The sequence below is a fragment of the Microcebus murinus genome, chromosome 7 (genome assembly GCF_040939455.1).
Source record: "Microcebus murinus isolate Inina chromosome 7, M.murinus_Inina_mat1.0, whole genome shotgun sequence".
Taxonomy (NCBI): domain Eukaryota; kingdom Metazoa; phylum Chordata; class Mammalia; order Primates; family Cheirogaleidae; genus Microcebus; species Microcebus murinus.
In genome coordinates this window covers 46,969,614-46,995,654 of record NC_134110.1, presented here as the reverse complement: position 1 = coordinate 46,995,654, position 26,041 = coordinate 46,969,614, and the positions used below count along the sequence as shown (strand labels likewise).

Genomic DNA, 26,041 nt, shown 5'->3' with positions numbered 1-26,041 from the left:
AGATGACAATGTAAATAGAGCGATAGATAATAAGCACATAATAAATAATAGTGATTATTGCTGATGTTGCTGTTCACCCTGGCCACATGTGTAGCTAAGTATCCTGAGTTCATGGACCAATTCTGATAAAACTTAGAGAATTTAAAGGCCTAAGTTTTTGGAATACTTATTGGGCTGAAGGATCCATGGAGGTAGGGACTGTCCTGGGCCTAGTAAGTATGTATATAGCATGTAAGTGTTCAATAAATGTTTATCTAGTTAAATACTCTGTGAACTGCCCTTCTAGGGTCTGAGATAAAGCTCCGAGGTTGAAACCATTTTCCTACCCTGCTCAGGAGACACCTGAGCACCTTTTCCTCTCTACCTGGGCACTGGGATTTCAGCCAGAGTGAACACCCTTGACATTCATGTCAAGGAACAAAGAAGTCAATTCTTTCTCAACCTTTTCTTTTTAGGTCTGAGGCTTGAATAGGATGGGCACCCTGGAGTCTAAGTGAGAATTATTTCAATTATCTTTACTGTTACAGCACTGAGCATCTACCAGGAGCTATTTTAAGGATGAGGAAACAAAAGTACTGGTAGTTCCTGACCTCAATGCCTGGTTAACCCAAGGGACCAATTGACTCCCAGTACAACTACCTCTCACAATAGAAACTGCCATGCCGTTATAACTTTACCTCTATTATTATACAAAGAAGAAAACAAAAGGATGAAGTAAAGATTAAGATTGTGCCTGTTTTATGGAGTAACCCCTTAATTGTTGGAAACTCAACTCTCTAGCCCTTTAAACCCAGTTTTGTCTCCAGACTAGTTAAGAATAAAAAAAAAAAAAAGGTAGAATCAAAAGTATGCTTGTTCTACTTGCTCCACAGGAGGAAAATGGCGATGTGTGTATGTGGGAACTGCTCTCAGAGCTGCTCTGTATACCCATGGGGGTTCTGCCACAAAGGGTGGATGACTAAGGAGTTCATATCTGTGGTTGTGAGATGACCAGAAAGTCTAAATCAAAGTCCATGCATGCCAGGTGGGCATCAGTTCCCATTTCTAAACTCCAGACTCTGTGCATATGTTAGGTTATGTGGCAAGGGGGAAATTAAAGTTGCAGATGGAATTAAGGCCGCCAATCAGCTTATCTAGAGAAGGGCAGGGCAGATTAGCTTGGACTATTTAGGTGGGCCCAATCTATTCTATGCACAGGGTCCGTATAAGCAGCAGGAGGTGGCAGAAGAGGAAGAACCAGAGAGATGGCAGCCAGAGAAAGAGTTGGCCTGACTTTGCTGGCTTTGACAGGGGCCACTAGCCAAAGAATACGGGTGGCCTCTAGAATATGGGTAGAACAACAAAATAGATTCTCCTCTAGAGCCCCCTGAAAGGAAGACAGCCCTGTTGACATCTTGGTTTTAATCTCAGAGAGACCCATGTCAGACTTCTAACCTCCAGATCTGTAAGAGAGTAAATTTGTATTGTTTTAAGCCACTAAGTTTTTGGCAGTTTGTTATAGTAGACATAGAAAAATAACATGAGCTTCCTCCTCCCCAACACATCATATATTCTCCACTGAGAAGTCAGAGTTATCTCAAAATGAAACCTAATCATGTTACTTCATTGCTTAAAACTCTTCAATGAGTGTCTAAAGATCTTAGGATTAACGCTGACATGTTTAATGTGGTCTAAAGTGTTCGGGTGGTCTAGCTTTGGCATATTTTTCTAGTATCACCTCATAACAACCACTTGCCAGCTCTTCTATTTGCTGTAGCAAAATATCCTAGCATCAATGTTCCTCCTTTGGGAATGCATTCCCTGACCTTTGCTCTCGAACCCTTGATTTTGCTGGTCCCCGCTATGCAATGTCATAAGTCCCTATATTCTCCTTTGAGGACTTAAGGCAACTAATAACTTAATAATTATTAGTTTACTGTTTTTCTCTCTTGCAAGATCAATTTACTTATGTATTTGCCCATTCAGCTTGTGAAGTACCTACTATGTGCTTGGCGCTATACACTCCATAAGAGCATAGTTTCAGGCGGCATTGCTTATCACTGATGCCCAGTAGTTCACCTGACACATAGTAGGTACTCAGTAAAAGTTGTTGAAAAAGTGACTATGTTTATTACATTTTAATCTCTTAAAGCACTTACTATAATGTTAGATACATAGACCATACTCAATAAGTAAGCCTTTATAAATTTTGAAGGGAAAAATCGGATAGAATTTTAAACCTTGCACTACCAATTAGCATTTTGAAGAGGCAAATAAAAACACAGGTGGTTAAAATATTACCTTTGACATTTTCTCAAAGTCCTAAGGGACTGTAGTGATGGGTATTCCTTACTTCCCTGCTTTAGCACACACAGGTGCACGTGGGCACACAAACATAATCAAATATGTATCCTTATATGTGCCAAGATAACATCTACAGGAGAAAACAACCATTCACACATTTGTTAATCACAGCTTTGTTTATACAGCATTTCTACAGGGTGGAGTAATCATGTGTGAGTCTTTTAAACTGATGTAAGTGACATTTTTCAGTTCATTCTGCGAGCAAATGAGAAGAGCCCAAGTCCCTACTAAGAAATTCAAGCCTGGAGAACTGGATAAATAAATATAAATGAATTCATTTGACTAAGTGACATTTTCATTTAATTAAGGCAGAAAATCAGCTCTAAAACATATGATTGTTCCTGACAAAGAAGCAGAAACTGGTCTTTAATAAATTTCTAATAGCTCTTCCCTGGGCTGAGAAAAGTCTTTAATGAGGGAGGACATGGCACAGGGGTGGGTGGGGAGGTGGATGAAGGGAGGGAAAGGGAAGAGAAGCTGGAGAGAAAAGGAGAGGAAAAGGAAGAGAAGAAGCACAAAAGATAATGCATACTTAAACTTTTTTTTTTTTTTTTTGAGACAGAGACTCACTTTGTTGCCCAGGATAGAGTGAGTGCTGTGGCATCAGCCTAGCTCACAGAAACCTCAAACTCCTGAGCTCAAGCAATCCTCCTGCCTCAGCCTCCCGAGTAGCTGGGACTACAGGCATGCGCCACCATGCCCGGCTAATTTTTTCTCTATATATTAGTTGGCCAATTAATTTATTTCTATTTATAATAGAGACGGGGTCTCGTAATTGCTCAGGGTGGTTTTGAACTCCTGACCTTGAGCAATCCGCCCGCCTCGGCCTCCCAGAGTGCTAGGATTACAGGCATGAGCCACCTCATGCTTAAACTTTTAAAAATAGAAAATTAGAGATAATTTATTTATGCTTTAAAACATGTCAAATCCTGCTAGACCAAAATTTATTATAATAAAACTTTTTGTGGAACAAAACAAATCCAAGTCTCAGGAGAACATTAATTAATTTTTTTAAAAAAATACAACAGAATTTTAGATCAACGAAATTTGTTCTATTATTTCATCTCATCCTCCTGTCTATGGTGTGGTCTGAATTTCAGGGACACAAATGACAAAAGAAAAATCAAATTTCCTTATATATAAAGATAAGGATAAATACTCAGGCAGTTTCCAGTAAACATGAATAATTACAACCAATCGCATGATAGAAATGGGATGAATTGAAAAGCACATACACTTCTCATGTATTTTCAGAATCTCCATATACGACCTTCAACGATGTTTAATAGCTTTTAGTGCTAAATGTCAGTTTTGTTTCTCTAACGTGGAAAGAGTAAGTCTTCAGACATATAGATCAAAGCCACATCACCTATTACATAGCAGATACTTGAAACCCTTGAGGTCACTGTTAATAATTTTCTGTGCACTCATTTATGCCAAATCAATTTCAATTAAATCAATTAAAATGGCAACAAAATTTCATATCATTGATATAACAAGATTAAGATTACTCAGGATATTGGAGGCATCAGGAAATGCAAGGCTGACATCTCTGCTTCATTATGTCATCAAGTTGGAAAATAAACAAACTTGATTTCCTAATGCCCAACAGCTTAGGTATGCAGGAGGCATCTCAGCAAAACCACACATTACCCATTCCTGGCAGCCTGAAAATGGAAGATTGAGGTGATAACTATGTTTTGATAAGTAAACTATTAAATCTTTTATTTGAATAGCCTCAAGTGTTAATTTTTAAAAGTATATCACAGCTAAGAGGTTTTTTGTAAAAGAAAAAATATTATTTCACAGCAGGTAGGTAGGTAGAGAGGAAAGATCAGTGGTTTTGGAGGTAACTTGACGTCTTACCCACTGTGACAATTAATTTTATGTGTCAACTTGACTGGGCCACAGGGTGCCCAGATATTTGGTCACACATTATTCTGGGTGTATCTGTGAGGGTGTTTTTGGATGAGATTAACATTTGAATTGGTAGCCAGAATAAAGCAGACTGCCCTCCCCACTGTGGGTGGGACTCATCCAGTCATTGAGGGTCTGAATAAAACAAAAAGGCTGACCCTCCTGTGAGTAAGAGGGAATTCCTCCAGCCTGACTGCGTTGAGCTGGGACACTGTTTCTGTCCTGCCTTCAGACCCGAACTGAAACATCTGTTCTTCTTTAGCATTGAGCATGCCTGCTTTTGCAAGAAACTTGCACCATCTGTTCTCCTGGTTCTCAGGCCTTTGAGCTTGGACTGGAACTACACCATCAGCTTTCCTGGGTCTCCAGCTTGCTGACAGCAGATCTCGGGACTTCTCTACCTCCATAACTTTTTGAGCTGATTCTTTATAATAAATCTCTCTCTCTTTTTACACACACACACACACACACATACACTCTGTCTCTCTCTCTCTGTTAGTTCTATTTCTCTGAGGAATCTTGACTAATAGAACCACTGTTTATCTGTGTGATCTTGGCAGGCATTGCAGCTGTCTGGGCCTTAGTTTATCTATCTGTAGAAGGGGGTTCATGATATCTATTTTGCAAAATTGTAAGGACTAAATATAGAATTTAAAATGGCAAATTTATAAATAGGCACACAATATTAGCTCCAGACTTCCATTGTGTTAGGTAGATAGTGAGGTATTCCTGATCTCCTAGGGACAAAAGTGGTTGCTTTTGCCTTGGTGCATTGTCCCACCTAGGAAGAAGGACAAGGGTGGGCCCCAGGCCCCCATCTTGGTCCTGCCCCACCCTAATCCTCTTGGGAGTGACTGCCATACCTGGGGGAGGAGGGAAGACCCTACAAATCCACAAATCAGAACCTAGCATACCAGTTGCAAAAGAATACAGAAGACTCTCTAGCCCATGGGCCAAGCAGCATAGGTACCACAGAGTCTGGAAATTGACCCAGAGCATCCCACATGCATAGTAATGCAACTCCCAAGTGTCCAACCAAAGTGATTCTGTGGTGACGTCTGAGCCATGAGGGAGGTCCCAATCCAGGCACTATAAAACAAGACACAGAACCAGCCCCCTTCTGCACCCTTCCTTTTGCTCTCCCTTGCTGTTACAATGGGTCTGGTTGTCATCTGTGGCATATGTATCATGCTCTGTAAACCTCTGTCTTGTTCTTGCTCTAAAATCCTATCTTCTCTCCTGATAAGTTTCATTTTCGTGCTTGCCTTACTTTGGTGCATCTGGTTATTCTTTAGCCATGAGCACACCAAGAACTGATGTTTCAGACTAAAACCTGACAATTGGTGATAACCTGGAGATCTGGTAACCTGTGCCCTTTTATAGAAATTAAAAATAGTATCTAATGTTAATATTATATATTAATGATTTTGAAAACTGATTCCTAACTATGTGAAACTTTGATGGTTTCAAATATGAATTTCCAAACCGCTCTTCATAGAACTGAAAGAAATTAATACTTTCTCTTCTTCCCCTTTTCTACTTTTACAGATGCTGCCATGACAACTTTGCCAAGCACAGGAAATGGTAGAGTCCCTGTGTAAAGTACCTTGTTTATTGCCTTTTGTGGCTGCCCAGGAGAATCTGTTTCATATTGCCCAGGGAAATAGAAGGTGGGATTTCAGCGGCATTGTTTCCTGAGAACTATGGAGGGTGATCATGTATGGAGAGTGGGCCACCACTTTCATAGATCTTGAAGACATCACCTGCAAGGTTAGTGAGAGTGTTAGATAGGCTCCATTCTAGTTTGGGCTTTAACATACCTTCATGCACCCCCAGGGCTGAAGCCTTCCTCTGAATTCACCTGGTTATGACAAGCAAACTCATTTAGGGCAAAGGGAGTTTTACTCTGACACTATTGAAGGGCTGGGTCACATGCCTGGTACACTGAATCTGCACAGGGCAGGGCAGTGACCCTCGTGCTTTTACATACACAAGAGTCATCTGTGGTGAAGCTGTGAAAACACCAATGCCTGGCCCTGAGAGTCTGATTCAGCAGGTCCAGGGTAAGGTCCAAGAATCTACATTTTGAAGAAGTATAATCAAAATATTCTGCTGCAAGGAGGTCTTGGATTTGGGGAAGGAAAATGTGGTGAGGAGGAATGAAGAATGAAACTTGACAATCCTCTTCTTTACTGTTGCTCCATCTATCATCGCAGGTTGCCCAGTCTCCTGAGCTGAGCTTCCTCCATCTCCATCTGCTGCCATCCTCATCCAGGCTGTCATCGTCTCCTGCGTGGACTAATGCAACGGCCTCCTACCTGGGTGGCTGGCCTCCTGTCTCTCCTTTTCCAGTGTAATCTCCCATCTTTTGTTATACAAATCTGATTAGGATAGTCTCAATTCAAAACCTTTTAGTAGTTTCCACTGACTTCAGAATAAATTCTAGATTCCTTAAGAAGAGCAAACAAATAAGGCATTCACACTTCATTACCTGGTCCTTTCCTTACCTTTCCAGCCTCTCCCCCTGCCATCTCCCCTCCTTTCTCACTAACTCCTGACCCTCTAGCTATGCTAGCCTTCCTAATATTCCTGGAGGACACTAAATTTCCTCTTCAAACTTGGCCACTGGGATGGCCAAATTGCCTGAGATAAGGGATGCCCAAATAGCTGATGGAACATTATTTCTAGGTGTGCCTGCCAGGGTGTTTCCAAAAGAGATTAGCATTTGAATCAATATACAGGGTAAAGAAGATCTGTCCTCACCTATGTAGGTGGGCTTCATCCTATCTGTTGAGGGCAAGAACAGAACAAAGAAGGTGAAGGAAGGACAAGTTCTCTTTCTCTTCTTGACCTGGGACATTCATCTCCTTTTGCCCTTGGGCATTAGAGCTACTAGTTCTTGGGTCTCTAGATGTTGGACTTATACCAGAAGTTCCCCCTATTCTCAGGCCTTCAGATTTGGACTGATTTATACCACCAGATTTCCTGGTTCTTTGGCTTATAGATGGCAGATCGTGAGACTTCTCAGGCTCCATAATCATGTGAGCCAATTCCCATAATAAATCTCCTCTTATATATCTATATATATGCTTTGGGTTCTGTTCCTCTGAAGAACCCTAATACAGCCTCAGAGCAGTCTGTTCCTTCCACCTGGGACATTTGTCTTCCTATAGCCCCCAAGTGCCACCTATCCTTACTAAATCCTCCTCCTCTTTTGGATCTCAACCCTCTGAGGGAGATTTTCCTGATTTCTTGGAGCTGGAGAAGTCCCTCTGCTTCCTCTCTTCCCAATGCATAATTAACAGACCCTTTCATATCAATTACCACGTTACTATGATTTCTCGTGTATAAGCGTCTTCCCCATTAAAATGTAAAATCCCTGTATATGAGAACCACATCTACCTTGTTACTATATTTCACCAAAACCCAGTTAAAGGCCAGACACATAGCAGGCACTCAGTAAATATATGGTCTAACAGTAAATATACTTTTATAACATGTTGTACCTCTCTAAAGCTCTTATCACCTTGGCAATTTTATATGTGTTTCATGACTAAAGAAGAAATAAACACACCTTGCTAACTATAATAGCTGGCTCAGTTCAGAGGTCACTTTCTCTCAGAACATTTCCTGATACATTTCTTCTGGATTGGATGCACTTCCTACACGATTCTACAAAGATCTATACTACCTCTGTCATTCCACACACCTTTCTTTGCTATAGCATTTTACATATATATGTCTCCTTCACTTGATTTCAAGGGAAAGATCTGTCATATTCGTCCCTATATCTCTAACACGTAGCATATAGATAGTGGTTGGCATCGGGTAAGTTCTTAATAAATTTAAAAAAATAATTTAATGAATGACTGTATAATTGCTACTATAACAAGATAAACAAAATGAAAAGGAGATACTAGGAAAGGAGAAATTATTTCAGAAGGGGATAGAGGACTTTCTTCTTGACTGTGGCCCAAGGCTGGACCAATGGCTATACAACTTTAGCGTCCATCCATAGTGTAGTCAATGGATGTGGTGTCCTCTGGAATTGGTACGTAGAAACTTTGATGCAATGGGAGGCTTGAACACCTATATTATATTGAGCTTTATGCAAGACATGAGAATTGGTGGCCCCAAAGAAATTAGTTGAAATATATTACCACGGAGAGCAATCCTAAAGGACCTAGATGGTGTATTTCTCTATTGCTCCCTAGAAAAGCCAGAGCAGCTTGGTGCATCCCTGAAAATGGCTTTAATTTCCTCTCATCCAATCCATGTGTCATTGTCCTAACACAACTATCTTTCTAAATAGCCCACAGGACATCTGAATACCACAGAGACCAGATTGCAGGGTCTAGACGTACCCCAAGAAAGAAACCAATGTCAATTGTGGAAAACCCATAATTCATCTTTCTTCAATGCAACATCAATCATTTAAGATCCTTCAAAATCCATAGTCAAACCACAAGGTCAAGGTGATATAACAATGCAACCCCATGACCGTCTGAAACTGTCCAAACAAGAGGCATCGAATATATTGTTTCCTCTAGGATACTCAAATGCAATGGTCAATGCATTTGAGGTTGGTGAGCTCTGCAGAGGTTTAAGTCTTTGGGTTTTCCTAAAAGTTACTCATTACCATGTAAAGAATGACATGGAACATTGAGTTGTGCAGAAACAATGACAAGGATAATTTCTGATAGAACAAATCCAAATTAGAAAGATGTATAGACACTTCTCCCATATGCTAGTTAGACCATGAGGCAGATATTTTTCTACCATGAAGAAAATTACTTCAAACAAAACATCTTCTTGAATTAACTGACCACAGTGGATTCTAAGAATGAAAATGAATTAGGAGTGGATGTTAACTAAGATATATATCTCATAATTCTAACCCTTATTGAGAAACTGACATATGATTTTAATAATTCCCCAAGGAAGTCTGTGTTTAGGTCTCAAAATATAAAGCTCATACCAGAGATAATTTTTCTGATGGCTTAAAGACTTGATAAAATTAGAAATATTCCTGGCCACGACATTTCTGTAACAGGTGTGAAGATTTTGAAACGGGTCGGGGGAGAGCTTGAGAATGTAGCAGTGTGAGGAAATGCTGTCTTGGAGGAAATTCAGAAGGGCCATGTGGTTGGCAGATCATAATCAAAGAAAGGCGTAGTAATGAAAGACCCCATCACAGAAGAATAGTCTGCATAAGATCCTAGGAGATCCAACATCCTTCTCCATGATGAGCTCTGAGCTCATGGATCATGGCAGGAAATTCACTTTATAGTCACTTGAGAGTGTCACTCAGGAGAATACTTCAGGATTGAAAATATTAGACAAAACAACTCAAAGCAGGTGAATGGCTTTTATATTTAAGAGCCTATGACACTGTCATTACTGGTCAAGTCAATACAAAAAGATCACAAGGGGATATAGAGATTCTTTAAAAAAGAAGAAGAAAAATATGATTCTGAGTGATGTTGCTCATGGAAAAAGATGATCCAAGATGGCTTTGTAGCTATGCTAATTTTCTTATGAATCCATAAAATAATATTGCATTCACTGCTTTGAGAAGATTAAGTGGAAAATGAAACAGAGTTAAGAAATAAAAACACAACAATGAAATGAGAGAAAGCAACAATTATATCAGCAAAAACATTCAGAGAATCCACTTTATGTGGAGCACTATACTGGGAGTAGGAGTGCAAGGCAAAATTAGATTACCGAGGTTTGCTCTTCTACAGGGTATACAGAGCATTGCCACAACTTTATAGGATCCTCCTTCTGCCTCATGCCAGCTTCGTGCACCTGTCAAAGCTGTTATCCTCCAAAACTATTAAAATAGCTCATGTATTATAACGCTGGCAAGTCTTCCTTATCTTACCTATTCCCAGGTGAGGCTAAGTTCCAGCTCTGGACCATCATTATACTTCTGTGCATCTCTCTAATGACATACACCCGATGGGTGCTCCTTTCTATCCCTCATACCTAACACAGACCCTGGAGCTCACTGGATGGAAGAACAAATAAATACTGTGTGATGCATACAACATTTTTCATCTGAACAAAGTACTTAGTAATGTGAAGGGGGAATGATTGGTTCTGCCTGAAAGATGAAGTCAGGCTTCTCACAAGAGGTGAAATCTCAGCAAGGCTAGGTCCTTTCATGAGTTTTATGATGTCATATTCATAACAATCCTGTGAAGTAGATCCTTTTCCCATTTTTTACAACTAAGAAATCTTAATTTCTGACAAGCAACTTGCCCAAAGTTAATACATCTATGAAAGGACTAGAATAGCTTTCTATGGGATGCTTAGGAGTTTGGATTTCATTCTCTAAGTAATTGGGAGCCATCAAATATTTTAGGGATGGAAATAACGTCATCAGAAATATATTTAACTCTGGCAATAGAAGTAGGAAGTTAACTGAGAAAGAATTGGAGGAGCTGGGCAGAGACCCCAGGTCAGATGGTAGCTAAAGGTTATCCAAACGGCCTAGGAAGGAGCTGAAGAAGGATGGATTAGCATGATAGCCAGGGTGGGTAGTGAGGCCACGAAAGGCCAGAAACCCACTTTATAAACAGGACTCAGAGGATTTTGTCAGGGATTACATGTGAGTGGCCAGGAAAATGGAGTGCTCACAAGTGACTCTGACCCTTCTATGTCAGGCAATGGAGAGAGTAATGGTAGTATTAACCTTGAGAAGAAATACAGCAGGAAGACAGGCTGGGGGATGGTGGGAATGACAATGGGGTTAAATTTGGATGTTCTAAATTTGAAGGCCGGTTGTGGTGGCTCACTCCTGTAATCCCAGCACTTTGGGAGGATCACTTGAAGCCAGGAGTTTGAGACTAACTTGGGCAATATAGCAATATCTCATCTGTACAAAATATAAAAATAAAAAATTGTCCAGGTATGGTGGCATATGCCTGTAGTCCCAGTGATTCCAGAGGCTGAGGCTGGGAAGATCACTTAAGCCCAGGAGTTTGAGTTTGCTGTGATCATGCCACTGCACTCCAGTTTGAGAGACAGAGTGAGACCTTGTCTCAGAAAGAAAGAAAAAGAAAAGAAAGATGTTAGTAGAATATGCAGGGGCTCAGATCTTTTAGGGAGATTAAAATAGGGATCTGAAGTTTCAGAGACTTCTGAAGAGTAAATTTGAGAGTCACTGTGAAGTAGCTAAAGCAATGGCGTGCGCATGATTCTCCAAAGAGCATGAAAAATTTGAACTACTAAGAGGCCCCATTGCCAGGAGGCATCAACATTTGGGAAGTGGTAGAAGGCGGCTTGCCACTAGCCTGGAGGAGCCATTACAAAGAGAAGAAGAGAACCCAGAGAGCCATGATCACATGCATGGAGACAGGTAAGCACCAGTGGGAGGTGAGGAAAAGCTCACGTCTTCCCACGTTAAGGCGGCAGAGAGCTGTGCATGAAGAGAACTGATAGGTGAATGCCAGATTTGTAACACCAGAGCCACAGCTAAATAAAAGACCTGGAGGAGCCTGGATATGCACATAGTGTAATTTGGCACAGACTAGCCAAGCAGCCATCGGATGCACTTCACATATGCATAAAAGGGAATCTGAATGGCTCATATTTTCTTTCTCAGGAGCAGGAAATATTAGATTTTCTTCCTCAGAACAGAGACAAAAGGAAGTGTTTCTCAATGACACTGTACGAAGGCATATCCTATCGCCTGGCAAAGAGATGCTGAGACAATTTTTACTGAATAAATGAGTTGACAGTAAATATAAGTTTGACCTGAACTTACTTTGAGAAAGTTTACAAGAGACTCTCAGGAAATCAAAAGGCCCTTAAGATAGTGATGGCTCAAGGAAGTGCTAGGTAGGTAGGACTTCTACAAAGACGTAGTGATTTTTTGGAAAATCTTTCAATATTTCTATATGTATTAAATGAAGCCAGTCTCCAATCCTATTTTTCTGCTTTTGTCACCTTAAGAATACTGACCTGGCAGTTCCTTATGAGGTCAAACAAATATTTAAGATACAAATCAACAATTTTTCTTCTCGATATTTTCTCAATGAAACAAAAACCAGTGTTGATACAAAAACCTGTAATGTGAATGCTTAGAGTAGCTTTAGTAGCATTCAACAAGAACTGCAAACAACACAAATGTCCCTCACCTGAGGAATGGATAAACAAACTGTGGTTTATATGCTCAATGGGAAACTCAGCAAGGAGAGTGAATGGACCAGTGATACACACTGCAGCTTTGTAAGTCTCAATGTGTTTCAGCAAATGAAAGAAGCCAGACCCTATGATCCTGTTTATGCGACATTTTGGAAAAGGTACAGAACAGAAAACACCAGTGGCTGCAAGAGGCTGGTCATAATAAGAGAGCCTGACAACAAAGAGGCACCAGGGGCATATTTTTTGGAGCAATGGAACTTTTTCTTTTATTCTTGATTGTGGTGGTAGTTACACAACTGTGTGCATTCATCAACACTTGCAGAACTAGGCAAGCGTTGATGATTTTAGTGTATGTAAATTATACCTTAATAAAAAAATGAGGAAAAAAGAATACTGGTGGGAAATTGGGAAATTAGGAAAATTGGGATCTGGTTTTGGTTATGCTACTAACTAGCTGGGCAACCATGGACAATCCTCTAACCCTCTTTAGGTCCTGGTGCCGAAATCTGTACAATGAGACTGGACAATTTCTCAAAGAACCTATTGCTCTGTTCTACAAAGACTTCTCTCTTTAAGCAAGGTAGTGGACCAGATGGCCTATTTCAGTTCAGATGGCCTACTTGAGTTGCTCAAGTATCATTGCGGAGGTGACTGGACTAAAATAGCCAGTCTGCACACATAGTTCTGAAGAGTCTTGGATTAGAAAGCAGTGTTTCTAATTTTTGTCATTCCAAAAGCTTAGAGCTTCAGGAAAGCCCATCTGGTCATTGCAATTCCCAAATAAAATTTGACACATATATTTTGACAATGTGGAAAAAGTTCTTCAGCAAATACTAACGTTTAATGAGCTATAACCAGACCTGGTAAACAGTCATACTCTTCTTTTTTCATCTTCTAGGCACTGGTTATGAAGGCATTTGAAGATGGTAGCATTTGATACCATCCTACTACCTTATCCTCCAGTTGGGACACTGTTTTCTACTGCCTGAATTTACCCACCCCTCATAGTTGCAGATACATTTTTACACTGTCCATATATTTGTAGCTAAAAAAGTCACTGAGAGGGACATCCTAGGAATGGTTCCAAACTAGCATCACTGGGATTGAGGGAAGGAAATTTTATAGCTAAAAATGGACAATAAGAATAAAAATAATAATCCTGATGATGATGTCAAAAGCTTATGCTTTTTACTTTGTAAAGCAGGGGTTCATGAACTATAGCCCAGTGGTAAAAAACATATAACATTACATTTACTATCTTAAGCTTTTTTAAGTGTATAGTTTATTAGTAAGTATATTTAAGTTGTTGTATGACAAACTCTGTAAGGTTTCATCTCACACAACTGAAACTCTATACCCATTAAACATGAATTCTTCTTCTCCCCAGCTCTTTGCAGTCTCTCCACTTTCTGTCTCTATTTTAGATATTCCATATAAATGTAATCATACATTATTTGTCCTTTTGCGACTGGTTTATTTTGTTTAACATAATGCACTTGAGGTTTATCCATGTTGTAGCATGTGGCAGGATTTCCTTCTTTTTAAAGGCTGAATAATATTCCATTGTATTATATATACCATATTTTCTTTGCCCATTCATCTGTTGATGGACATTTGGGTTGGTTCTACCTCTTGGCTATTGTGAATAATGCTATAATAAACATGCCTGTATAAAGATTTCAAGACACTTCTTTGAATCATTTTACATATACACTTAGAAGTGGGATTGTTGGATAACATAATTCTATTTCTAATTTGCTAAGGAACATCAATACTGTTTTCCATAATGGCTGCACAATTTTTCATTCCCACTAACAGTATAAAGTTTCTAATTTCTCTACATTCTTACCAACTCTAGTTATTTTCTGTTGTCAGTGGCCATTCTAATGACCATGAGATTGATATCTCCTTGTGGTTTTGATCTGCATTTCTATAATGATTAGTTATGTTGAGCATTGTTTCATATGCCTGTTGGCCATTTGTATATCTGTTTTGAAAAACTGTCTATTTGAGTCCTTTGTACATTTTTCATTAGATTACTTGTGGATTTTTTTGTTATTGTTGAGTGGTAGAATTTCCTTATATATTCTGGATATTAATCCCTTATCAGATATATGATTTATAAATATTTTTCTCTCATTCTGTAGGTTGCCTTTTCACCGTTGATTGTTTCCTTTGTGTACCAGCAATTGTTTTTGTGAATGAAGTTTTACTGGAACACTGCTATGCCTAATTCATTTAAATATTATCTGTGGTTGCTTTTGCAAGCCAAATGGTATCTGTTGCAACTATCCCATCATGCAAAGACTAAAATACTAACTGTTCCCTTACAGAAAAAGTTTGTGAGCCCCTTTCATAGAATATGCCATAAACTATGCTATATGGCCTCTGTATAAAATCTCATTTAATACTACCACGAGATGGGAATTATCAGCCCATTTGACAGATCAGAGGCCTAATGAGTAAGAGCTTGCTGTGGAGTCAGACCTGTGTTATGCTGGTTTCCAGTTGTCTGACCTTGGGTATGTTACTTAAGCTCTTCATCCTCACTTTCCACACATGCAAATTGGGGCTAACGAATAGTATCGGCCACAGTAGTGTAAATGTCAGAGTTGATATAACAAATTAATGCATGCCTTGTATACAGTAAACATTCATTACTCATTAGCTATATGAGAAACAATTCAGCATCCCAGGGGAGTTTGTCTTTCTAAAAATATTGTTCACTATTAAAAAACTGAGGATGCCCTTCATATCCTTGATTATGGATTAATTTGAAGGATCCCGAAATAATCTGTACCATTGCTGTATGTTACACAAGGTGCCTTTCTTCCCATCTCTCATGAATCAAGCAGAAGGAAAGTATAATAATGATGTTTCCAGCTTCATACTGTGTTTCCCAAGAGACAACTAGAAGTACCCTGACATGGCTGAGTTTCCAGCGGGAACATGCAAGCAAGCAAGACTACCAGAGCAACATCCTGGCCACTCCTACTGAGAAGATCAAAAGGCTACACGGAGGACAGAACAACCTTAAAAGCACCAAAGGGAAGACATGAGAGCAAGGTCAAACATTGATTATGTTACTTGCAAATGTCAGGTAGTTACAGAGCCATTGTGAACAAGAGCAGGAGAATCAGAGGCCAGGATTTCAGCTGAAGTACCATTACGGCTTTAGATGATGAGCTGTTTCAGGAATTTTTGTTATGATTCATTGCTAGTGTTTACAAACTGATATATATGCTATGCATTTGCCATACAAAATTTTTAAATGCCTTACAGTTTTTGTCTTTTGGTCAGCATCCACAAGGAGGAGAGCAAGAAAAAGGAGGGCAAATAAATTCTTTTCCCCGTGTTCAGAAAACACACAGTGGCTGAATAGAGCTTGTCTGGTCTGTGACCATCTTGGCCACTGTCATGGGGCTCCTGGCCACCTATGTAAAAACGAGGGTAGAATCAAAAGCTTAAGACAATTTTAAAACAGCAATTGAAAGATGGAAAAGTAGGTTTAATTATCTAGTATTTGATCTAGAAAGACTACAGAATGAGCTTTCAGATGGGTCTAATTTAGAAGTCTGATTACAGACTGATACAACTGATTTGGGGTATGTGTATGTGTGTTTAATTTCTACATCCAAAAGAGTGAGAAAATCTTGAGAGAAAATCTTCAGAATGCATTCATTTGTTTCGTTTTGGAATTGATTTTCAAGCCTGGGTCAGGTTCCTTTGAATGTCTTCAGTATGGGAAAGACTTCATCCTTTATGGATTGAGTTCCTCTTTGAATATGACAGCCATATATTTAACTCCAGATTTCATACATAAGGTGGGCAATCAGGCACGGTGAAACACTGTGGGTCAAAAATAAAGCTTGGAAAAAAAACCCAATTAAAAAAATAAGCAAAGAATCTGAATAGACATTTTTCTAAAGAAGATATACATAGGTTCAGTAAGCACAGCAAAGGTGTGCAACATCATTAGCCATTAGGGAAATGCAAATCAAAACCACAAGATACCACTTCACACATACTAGCATGACTATAATCAAAAAGGCAGGCAATAACAGGTATTGGCAGGGATGTGGAGAAATTGGAATTATTCTACACTGATGGTGGGAATGTAAAATAGTGAGGCCATTTTGGCTTTTATTACACATCGAGTTATGATATGACCCAGAAATTCCACTCCTAGGTGTATATCCAAGAGAGATGAAAACACATGTCCACACAAAAACTTGCAAAAAATGTTCAGGGAAGCATTATTAATCACCAAAATTCAGAAGCAATTCATCAACTGATAGATAAATAAAATGTGGTATATTCATACAATGGAATATTATTCTACAATGAAAATATTGACACATCCTTACAACATGGATGAACCTTAAAAACATTATCCTAAGTGAAAGTAGCAAATCATAAAAGACCACATACTGTATGATTCTATTTGCAGGAAATTCCCAGAATAGGCAAACAAAAATTAGATTGCAGTTATGCACCACAGAATGATGGTCCGGCCAACGACAAACTGCACATACGATGGTGGTCCCATGAGATTATTATACCATATTTTTACTGTACCTTTTCTATGCTTAGATATATTTCATTGCACAAAGACTTACCATTGTGTTACAACTGCCTGCAGTATTCAGTACAGTAACATGCTTTACAGTTTCATAGCCTAGAAGCAATAGGCTATACCATACTGCCTTAGGTGTTTAGTAGATTATATACCATCTAGGTTTGTTGAAGTGCACTCTGTGATGTTTCACAGTGACAAAATTGCATAACAATGCATTTCTGAGAACATATCCCTTTTATTTGAGTGATGTGTGACTGTAGTACCAGGGGCTGGTGTTGGAAGGAAATGGGAAGTTACTATTAATGGGTAAAGGGTTTCTTTTTGGGATAATGAAAATGTTTTAAAATTGATTCTGGTGATGGTTGCACATTCATTTTACATCCTAAAAATCATTGCATTTTACACCTTAAGTGGCTAAATTGTATATTATGTGAATTATATCTCCATAAATATAATATCAATATAAGGCTTGTTATAAATTTATGACATTGATTTAATTATGTGGCTTCTGTTACTGATAGCTAACAATATTCTATATTTATTGTCATACTGCACTGAGCAACTTACACAATTTATATATTTTATCTCCTTTAACTCTTGAAACATTCTTATTTGGTGAGCAAATTTATTGATCCCCATTTCAGAGATTAGAAAATTGGTGCAGAGAGATAAAGCAATTTCCCGCAAGTTGCACAGCAATACATGTTAGGGCCAGGATTTAAAATACAGGCCTATCTGAAGCTAAAATTCACTTTCTCCTTCTTGTTTCGTTTGTAAAAATTTTATTAATTTAAATAGTTAATACATGCATATATTTCAAAAAACAAAGTGACATAAGAGGCATACACCCTTTCTCCATCCACCATCTCCCCTGTCTCACAGGCGCAGCTTGCATTAGCTTCTTGTGCATCATTCAGCATTTCCTTAAAACAAAGCACATATGGGTATACATTTTTATTTCTCCCTCTTTGGCAAATGTAGAATACTATACACATTGTTCTGCACCTTGCTTTTTCACTTCTCATGGCATCTGTATCTTTTTATATTGATATTATTCATTCTTGTGTTTATAGCTTCAGAGTACTCCAGTGCCCAGATATACCACAATTTAATTAGCTGGTCCCCTAAAGATGGACATAAGTTCTTCTTAAGAACTTACATTTTTAAACTGTCTCCAAAGGAAAGAAGGAAACTCTTTAAAAATTCAATATTTTTTGAAATAAATTCCTTTCCTAAAAATTGGACTACTTTGAGGATGATAACCTCTTTTTTAAATATGTTAGTTGCTAAGTATTTATAAACCATCAATGCAATAGACTGAATGTTTACACCCCCCCACACACACACCAAATTCATTTATTAAAATTCTAGCCACCAAGATGATTTTAGGAGGCTGTGTGAGGAAGTGGGCCCTCGCCAGACACTGAACTGTTGGTGCGTTCATCTTGGGCTTTCCAGCCTCCAGAATTGTGAGAAAAATTTTTGTTTATAAGCTACCCAGTTTGTGATATTTTGTTATAGCAGCCCCACTAGACAACCAACAAAATAAATAAATGCATTACAAGAGAGTCACAGCCACATGTGGGCTATGGAAGAATATTACAACTCTATAGATGAAGTATGATTCATACTCTTCAAAAGGGAGGCCCAGGAATTTCCAAAAACTAACATCCTGAAACCTATGCATATGTATGTATATATTTAGAGACAGAATCTCATTCTGTCATCCAAGCTGGAGTGCAATGACATGATCATTGTTCACTATAACCTTGAACTCCTAGGCTCAAGTGATATTTCTGCCTTGGCCTCCTAAGTAGCTGGGACTACAGGCATATACCACCTTGCCTGGCTAATTTCTAATTTTTTTTTTTTTTTCTTTTTGTAAAGATGGAGTCTATGTTGCCCAGACTGGTCTTGAACTCCTGGTCTCAAGTGATCCTCCTACCTTAGCCTCCCATACTTCTAGGATTATAGGCATAAGCCACCATACTCAGATAATATTCAATATTGAATCACTATCACCCAAATGGTAAATTTCCATATGATATATATGTGAAACTAATCAATTTGCTTGAGTGAAATGGAATTCCAATTCCTATTATAGAAAACCTTGACATAAAATATTTTAAGGCTATTCCAATTGTCTTCAGAATTTCTATTAGTAAAAAAAAAAAAAAACACCAACTTATCAATTTTGTAATTTTGTTTCTTTAAAGAAACTATCACTTCAATAAAGCTATGGATTTTCTAAAGGATGCCTGACATAAAATGAGTTTGATCATTAACATGTAAATAATAAACAAGCAATAAAAAAGGTAATTTAAGTGCAGACAAAATATCCAAGAGCTCAAGAACAGTGATCTCTTCTAAAGGGAATCCAATGAAGGAATTCAAAATGCACAGTGTTTCAAAGCTAAAGAAAGTGACGGCTGAACTGAGCCTTACCTTCCGAGAACACAAACATATATTTAGCTTAATAGACTTGAGTACTATCTCAGGAAAAATCCTACATATTATGCATCTAGGGCAATGAAAGCTGTAGAAAATGATTTAGCAGAGCAAACACATTGCAGGCTGACACTACTGGAGGAAAAGTGTCAAAGGCACGCGTGATGAGTTTAGGTGTCATTATACCATCACGGTAGGAAACAAAAGCACTGAGAAAACCTCAGACACTAAATAGAACCTGGGCAAACCTACGGTAGTTGGTGAAGCTTAAACAAATGTGCATAGCTATATTTTCTGATTATAACTGTAATATAAGTTTATATAGAAGAAAGAAAACAAAATCATCCACAATCCTGCCACCCAGAGAAAACCATTACTAAAATATTGGCATATCCACTTGCAGTCCTTTTTCTATGTGTATATATAAGAAAATATGGTTTTTATAAAATTGGGCTCATATTATAAATACAATTTTATACATGTTTTTCCCCTACTTTGTATTACCTCTTGAGCACTTTCCCATGTTCTCATATATTCTTTGAAGATGTAATTTTGATAACTGCATTATATTGCACCTTATGAGTCTAGGCAGAATTATTGGACTCCTTCCATATTGCCAGACCTCTAGGTTGTTTCTAAAATTACCATTTTATAAATAGCCCTGTGATGGATTTTCAGAATCTTCATATCCCTATTTACATCTTAAAAGAAATTTAAAAGTATATCAGTGTGTCACATTCAAACTTAAATCACTCAGTGTACCAGTACCTATAAATTCACCATTGGAAGTCTCTGGGGACAAACCTCAAATAATGTGTATAAAATTAACAATACTATTTTCGTTTCACTTGCAGTCTATATTTATCCTTCTAGAGCAGCCATCTTTCAGTCAGCACGTTACTTCCTCTAGGCAAATGGACTATTACTGGGTTAATCTAAATGCAATAACATAAAACTTGGCTGACCTAGATTTTCCCAGTTATCGGTATGCATGCAATTACAATATTCTGCAGATTGAAAAATACCGAAGGCTCTCAAAACACATATTTTAGCATCCTTCCATTTAAAATGATACACAATGGTCACTAAAATAAAATAAAGGTTATAGTCAGTGGAGGTTGATAGCAACCAAATCTTATGTAGACACATAAGTTACATACAGTGTAACTTAAGGTTTTCTTTACCTTCTAGCTTTATTCTGTCACTTCCATAGTTACAAAGATCTTAAGTGCTCTCATCATATTGAATTTATTAATAACTCCTGTTAAGAATTATATGGTTATAATAGTCTTCAATTCACTGTAGTCTCTTTTTTATTCTATTTTTGAGAAGATAAATAGGGTTCTTATGATTTCTAAAGTGTATGTGTACAAATACATTTACATATAGACATACACAGCTAAAATGTTTTTCTCCCACTAGCCAGTGAAAAACAAAGTAAAAACCCAACAAAAACTCCATTTATATCACTGGTAATCTTAACTACTGAATCACTCAAATTCTAAGGTCCACTCACAATTGGTGTCAGATAAAGATAGCTAGGGTTGCACTGTACAGTTGTACAGACTGCACACTGTACAACTCTAGTGAGTGCAATGATACCCTGATCTGTATGACTGGTACTCTCTGGGGTTGTGTGGCACACAATCTATGTAGTTATATGCAATGACCTTGAAGTTAGTGCAGATAATTCTGCTTGTTCATCCATCACATATTTGTACATCCTTCTCTCTGGTGAGCTATGAAAAAGAAACATTTTGGGAGGAAAATGTTCTTTAAATCCATACACTTTTTAAATGCAGGAAATTCTGCAAACAAACAATAACAGATTTTCCCTGGCTGCCCTCCGTTACGATGGCAAGGTTTTCTTTCTTCCCATCTCCCCTTCCATCTACCCACTAGAAAGCAACAGAATACCTTGTGTGAGCAACTGCAGATTTCTGACTTCTTCCCGCACCTTCAGCTGGAGCACCTGTTGTAAGATGTGCTGCCGGAGGTTCTCCTGGGCAATCCCCATTCGCTCCAGCTTTTTGTCAGTAAGTCTCAGCAGGGCTCGCCCTGTGGGGTTTTAAGAAATAAAAGGAAAAGCAAATGAACAATTTTCTGGAGAAGGGCTTCTGTCTTGATCTTGGCTAACCCTGCCATAAGGGAAGATTCCATCTAAACACAAACATTTTGGAATAGAGGTTCCTCCGTCATCCTTGCTGACAGAAATGGATAATCTGTATGAAGAAAATAAGCACATTTAAAAGAGAACCCTGATTTGTATCTAATATTGGCAATCCTCAAGTGACTCACACATTAAGTCGGATAAAATAGCAAAAATTTTAACCTGGATATTTGGGTCACAGATTGCAGGTTTCCATAGAAACAATGTTCTTCATTGGGGGATGGGGTTTCAGGCTGGCCCGCTGGAGCCCAAGTCACTGAAAATCCAGCTGGAGAACTGGGTGTTCTAACTGTGGTTATACAGAAACTCGGGCAATGTTTAAGCCTGGGTATGACAACATTTCTGTGAAACATGCATTGTAAGTCAACTTTTAATCTGCAAGCATCTGACTCTCCTGCTGCATCCCTGGCATTGGGCTGGACTTCCATAACTAGCTGGTGGGAGCTAGTCCTCAATCCCAATCACTGGTCTAAGGTGAGGATTCCAGCAGGAATCAGGGCAAAGAGCAAAATAAGCATAGGCATCTAAAGAGTACAAGACTAACGAACCCCAGGGTGTGGGTGTCTGCAATGTGCAGACACCCCAGGCTCAGCCCCACGTGGCCTCCTTCCAACCCATTTCTTTCCCTGCAGACTTCCCTTCCTACTGTGATTTCTATCAAATTTCTAAATTCTCCCTGACTCTGGGCTTGCCCTAAGATAAGCATATTTCCATTTTGAAGGTTTACACAAGAAATAAAGAGAACAATCATGGTTAAATGCCCACAGTACTGCCTTTCCTCTCCCTGACGTCCCTAGTCATCACACCTGCAGATCTTTCTCATTCCCACAGAGGAAGAAGAGACAGAGTCAACTACGTGTGATAAATAAGTCTGTGAGTATATTATCATATATATTTCAAAAACTAAATGCTCTACCTCCTTGTTAAAATAATCAAGCAACAACAAGAAGGTAGGGTTGATGGGCATTTTCATCAAAGCCATACAAAAGCCTGTGAGGCCTGGAAATAGAGACAGACGAATGGAGGGAGCATTAGGAGCAGTCAGTGTTGTTTATGATTCTTGTTTCCTTCCCTTTAGCCCTTGCTTAGTGCATCAGTCATGATAAGTTAGGTTATGTGCTACTGTAATAAACTATGCCAAAATATCAGTGATGACAACAAAGTTCTCTTCGATTTTATTCTACATGTTGACTGCAAGTCTACCCATCTTGAACACTGCTGATCATTGTAGCAGAGGGAAAAAAGAAGGTACTAGAACATCTTCATACCATCAGTGAAATGTTCAGCTTAGGGCCATTCATAAATCGTTGGCCAGAACTAATCACATGAACCTTTCCACCCACAAAAAGGCCATAAATTGTATTTCTGACATGTGCCCAGAAGCAGGGGTGGGGAACAGAAATATTTAATGGGCAGCACTGATGAGAACTGCAATAATACAGACATGGCCCTGGACCAAGCCTGGCAGGGAGTGAGTTTTGGGATGTACGCATGTTTGTGGTGGTGGTGGGTGGTGGTCTGAAGCTTCTGTAGAAGCTGCATCTGCAAAGGGGAATCCTAGGTACCTGCAGGTCAGACTTGGCCACACCCAGGAAGGTCATGGCAGTTCCCCAAATCAGACTTGAGGAGTTCCCACTGCTTCTAACAGCAGGTGGATTAATGATCCCCTAAAGATGTCCATGTTCTCATCTCTGGAACCTGTGAGTTTGTTACCTTACATGATAAAAGGGACTTTGAAAATGTGATTAAGGTAAGGATCTGGGGGTGGGAGAGTATCCTATAGTCTTCAGATGAGTCCAATCTAATCACAGGAGTCCTCATAAAACAAAGAGGGAGAAGGGAGGGAGGGAGAGTGAGAGCAAGAAAGAGAGATGTGACAATGGAAGCAGAAGGCAGAGTGAAGTGGCCAAGAGGCAAGGAATTAAGGCAGCCTCTAAGAGGAGGAGAAAACAAGGAAATGAATTCCCTCCCATATACTCCAGAATGCAGCTCTAGCAACAGCTTGAATTTAGCTCCATAAGACCCATTTGGGACTTCTGATCTCCAGAGCTATAAGATAATAAATTTGTGTTGTGTTAAGCCACTAAGTTTGTGATCATTTGTTGCAGCAGTAATTGGCCTTGTGACTGGAATTTACATGTTTTTAAGAAGTCAAACAGATGGCTTTATAGATGTCCTTTCCCAATTTCTGGGTACTGGCATACTCGAGGGTAGAGAGCAGAGGAGAGCTAAACAACGAGGGGCCCCAGTTCCAGGCTTCCGGGCCAGCCCTGCCCTCCCACGTTCTGCTCACTGCCAGACCTTGTCCTGAAGTTTCACTTGGGGGAAAACAAAACAAAACAAAACAAAACAAGACAAAAGGAGAATGAGCCTTACATATCACTTATGTGTATAATTGGTCTCCAAATAACAGACATCTAGCTCTTTATACATGCCATAAACTCACAAACACTGCATAAAACACTCCTTGACGTTCAGAATATCTAAATCTCTACCAACATCAAAATGCAGATCACCCTCCCTTCTTTGTGTTCCCAATTATTTGGGCTGAGGTTTCACAAGCTGTGACATTTCATAACAAGAACTGCTGAGGCGTTGGTAAGACACATAGCAGCTTCACTCTTGAGCAGTTGTCTGGTCTGTCATTAGAACACAGTGTTAACAAGTCAGAGAGAAGGTTTTATTACAGTGCATGTAGCTCAACTTTGGTCTGTTAGATGCTCCCCTATAAACCTCCAGTCTCAGCCTTTCCCTAAATGCACTGATTGGTCAAAGTAGGGATACAGAAGTCCAACTAGAATATTATTTTCTACTAATACTTTAGTGGGTTAATAGCATCAGGTTCGAATAACATGAGTTACAAAATTTCATCAGTTGTAAAATTCTGTGCATTTTTGCCTGTGTGATACAAACATTTCTATGAATAGTTCACATATTAAATGCCCAGCTGTTCAAATTATTTTATCCAACTCCAGAGACTACAGATGTTGTTATTATCTCCATTTTGTAGAAAGGGAAATTGAGAAGTTAGTGAATATTTAAACCATGACAGCTTTTCCTAATTCTTCCCCTATACCCTCAGTTGTGCTTTATCTTCCTTGGTTGGAAAATAAAAGGTTTAGACTTCAAGAAGATAGGTAAAAGGTAAAAAAAGATCATGATCTTAGTGCCAATACAGACCATATGATCTTCTTAATAGATGCAGAAAAAGCATTTGACAAAATTTAGCACACCTTTATGATAAGAACACTTAACAAAATAGGTATAGATGGAACTTATCTAAATATGAGAAAAGCCATATATAACAAACCACAGCCAACATCATATTGAATGGGGAAAAACTGAAAACCTTCCTGCTTACAACTGGAACCAGACAAAGTTGCCCTCTATCACCACTTCTATTCAACATAGTGCTGGAAGTCCTAGTCAGAGCAATCAGACAAAAGAAGGAAATTAAGCGCATCCAAATGGGGGCAGAAGAGGTCAAACTATTACTTTTTGCTGAAGATATGATATTATATCTAGTAAACCCCAAAGATTCTGCCATCAGACTACTGGAATTAATAAACAAATTCAGCAAAAGTCTCAGGTTACAAAATCAATGTACAGAAATCAGTAGCATTTCTTTTTGAACAAAATCAGATCACTGTCTTCCTTTGATGGTTTCAACAGTGCCATCCAAGTTGGTGATTATGGAAAATTTTTATAATAATAATTATTATTTTATAATAATTTTATAATAATCACTTCCAGGATCAAAAGGCTCATCCATCTCCTATCCCTTTATCTCCTCCTGACCAAAAATAAAAGAATGTCCAACAAGTGTGGTAGATGCAAGTATCATGGAATTGATAAGTAATCAGTCATTAATTTCATTTTTTTATGTAATTTATATTGTTAATTTTTATTGCTTATCATAAAAGATTAACTGTTCATTCAACACTTACTGAGCACTTACTATGTCCCTGTCACTTTGTTACTCCCTCTGGGTATAATGATGACCAGGGCAAGCAGGGTCCCTCTTGAAGCTTTCAGGCTGACAAGGAAGGCAGCTCATGATAAATGTCTACAGATGTGTGATGAATGCTAAGAAGGGACAAATATGGGAACTCACAATGGGGTGACCTAGCTTAGTCTGGGCATCGGGAAGCTGTCATTGAGTAAAGCACATGTACCTTAGGACTCAGGGAGTAGGCAAGAGTTAGTCAAGAACTACTGATAAAATAGTTTTTAAAAAGTTCAGTAGCCACAGGGAGGAAGAGGGAGGTTGGAATCATACACAGACAACAAAGGAGCATGGTCACAGCTCTGTTACTCCCTGCCTCTTCTAGGAGTGCCTTGGCCACCTTGCTCTGCAGACAGCTGCCTGCACAGAGAGGAAACAGGAGTCAAAATCAACTCCATCTCAAACAAGAAGAACCAGCTGAGTT

The 26,041-nt window shown here is 38.8% G+C and overlaps 1 protein-coding gene across 4 annotated transcripts in view; it reads right to left on the bottom strand.

Annotated features, from left to right (window-relative positions):
• The window catches only part of SAMD12 (sterile alpha motif domain containing 12), a 425,091-nt gene that overhangs the window by 190,828 nt on the left and 208,222 nt on the right, over nt 1-26,041 (bottom strand). For 3 of the 4 annotated variants that reach the window (XR_012920166.1, XM_020289001.2, XM_076005060.1), the window contains exon 4: nt 21,359-21,499. Coding sequence is in view for 3 of the 4 variants with exons in the window: in XM_020289001.2 (XP_020144590.1) it covers nt 21,359-21,499 (141 nt within the window). In the remaining variant the exon portion in view is untranslated. Of the gene's footprint in view, nt 1-17,788; nt 17,917-21,358; nt 21,500-26,041 lie in introns of those variants that run through there. The other variant, XM_020289000.2, reaches the window with a different exon arrangement.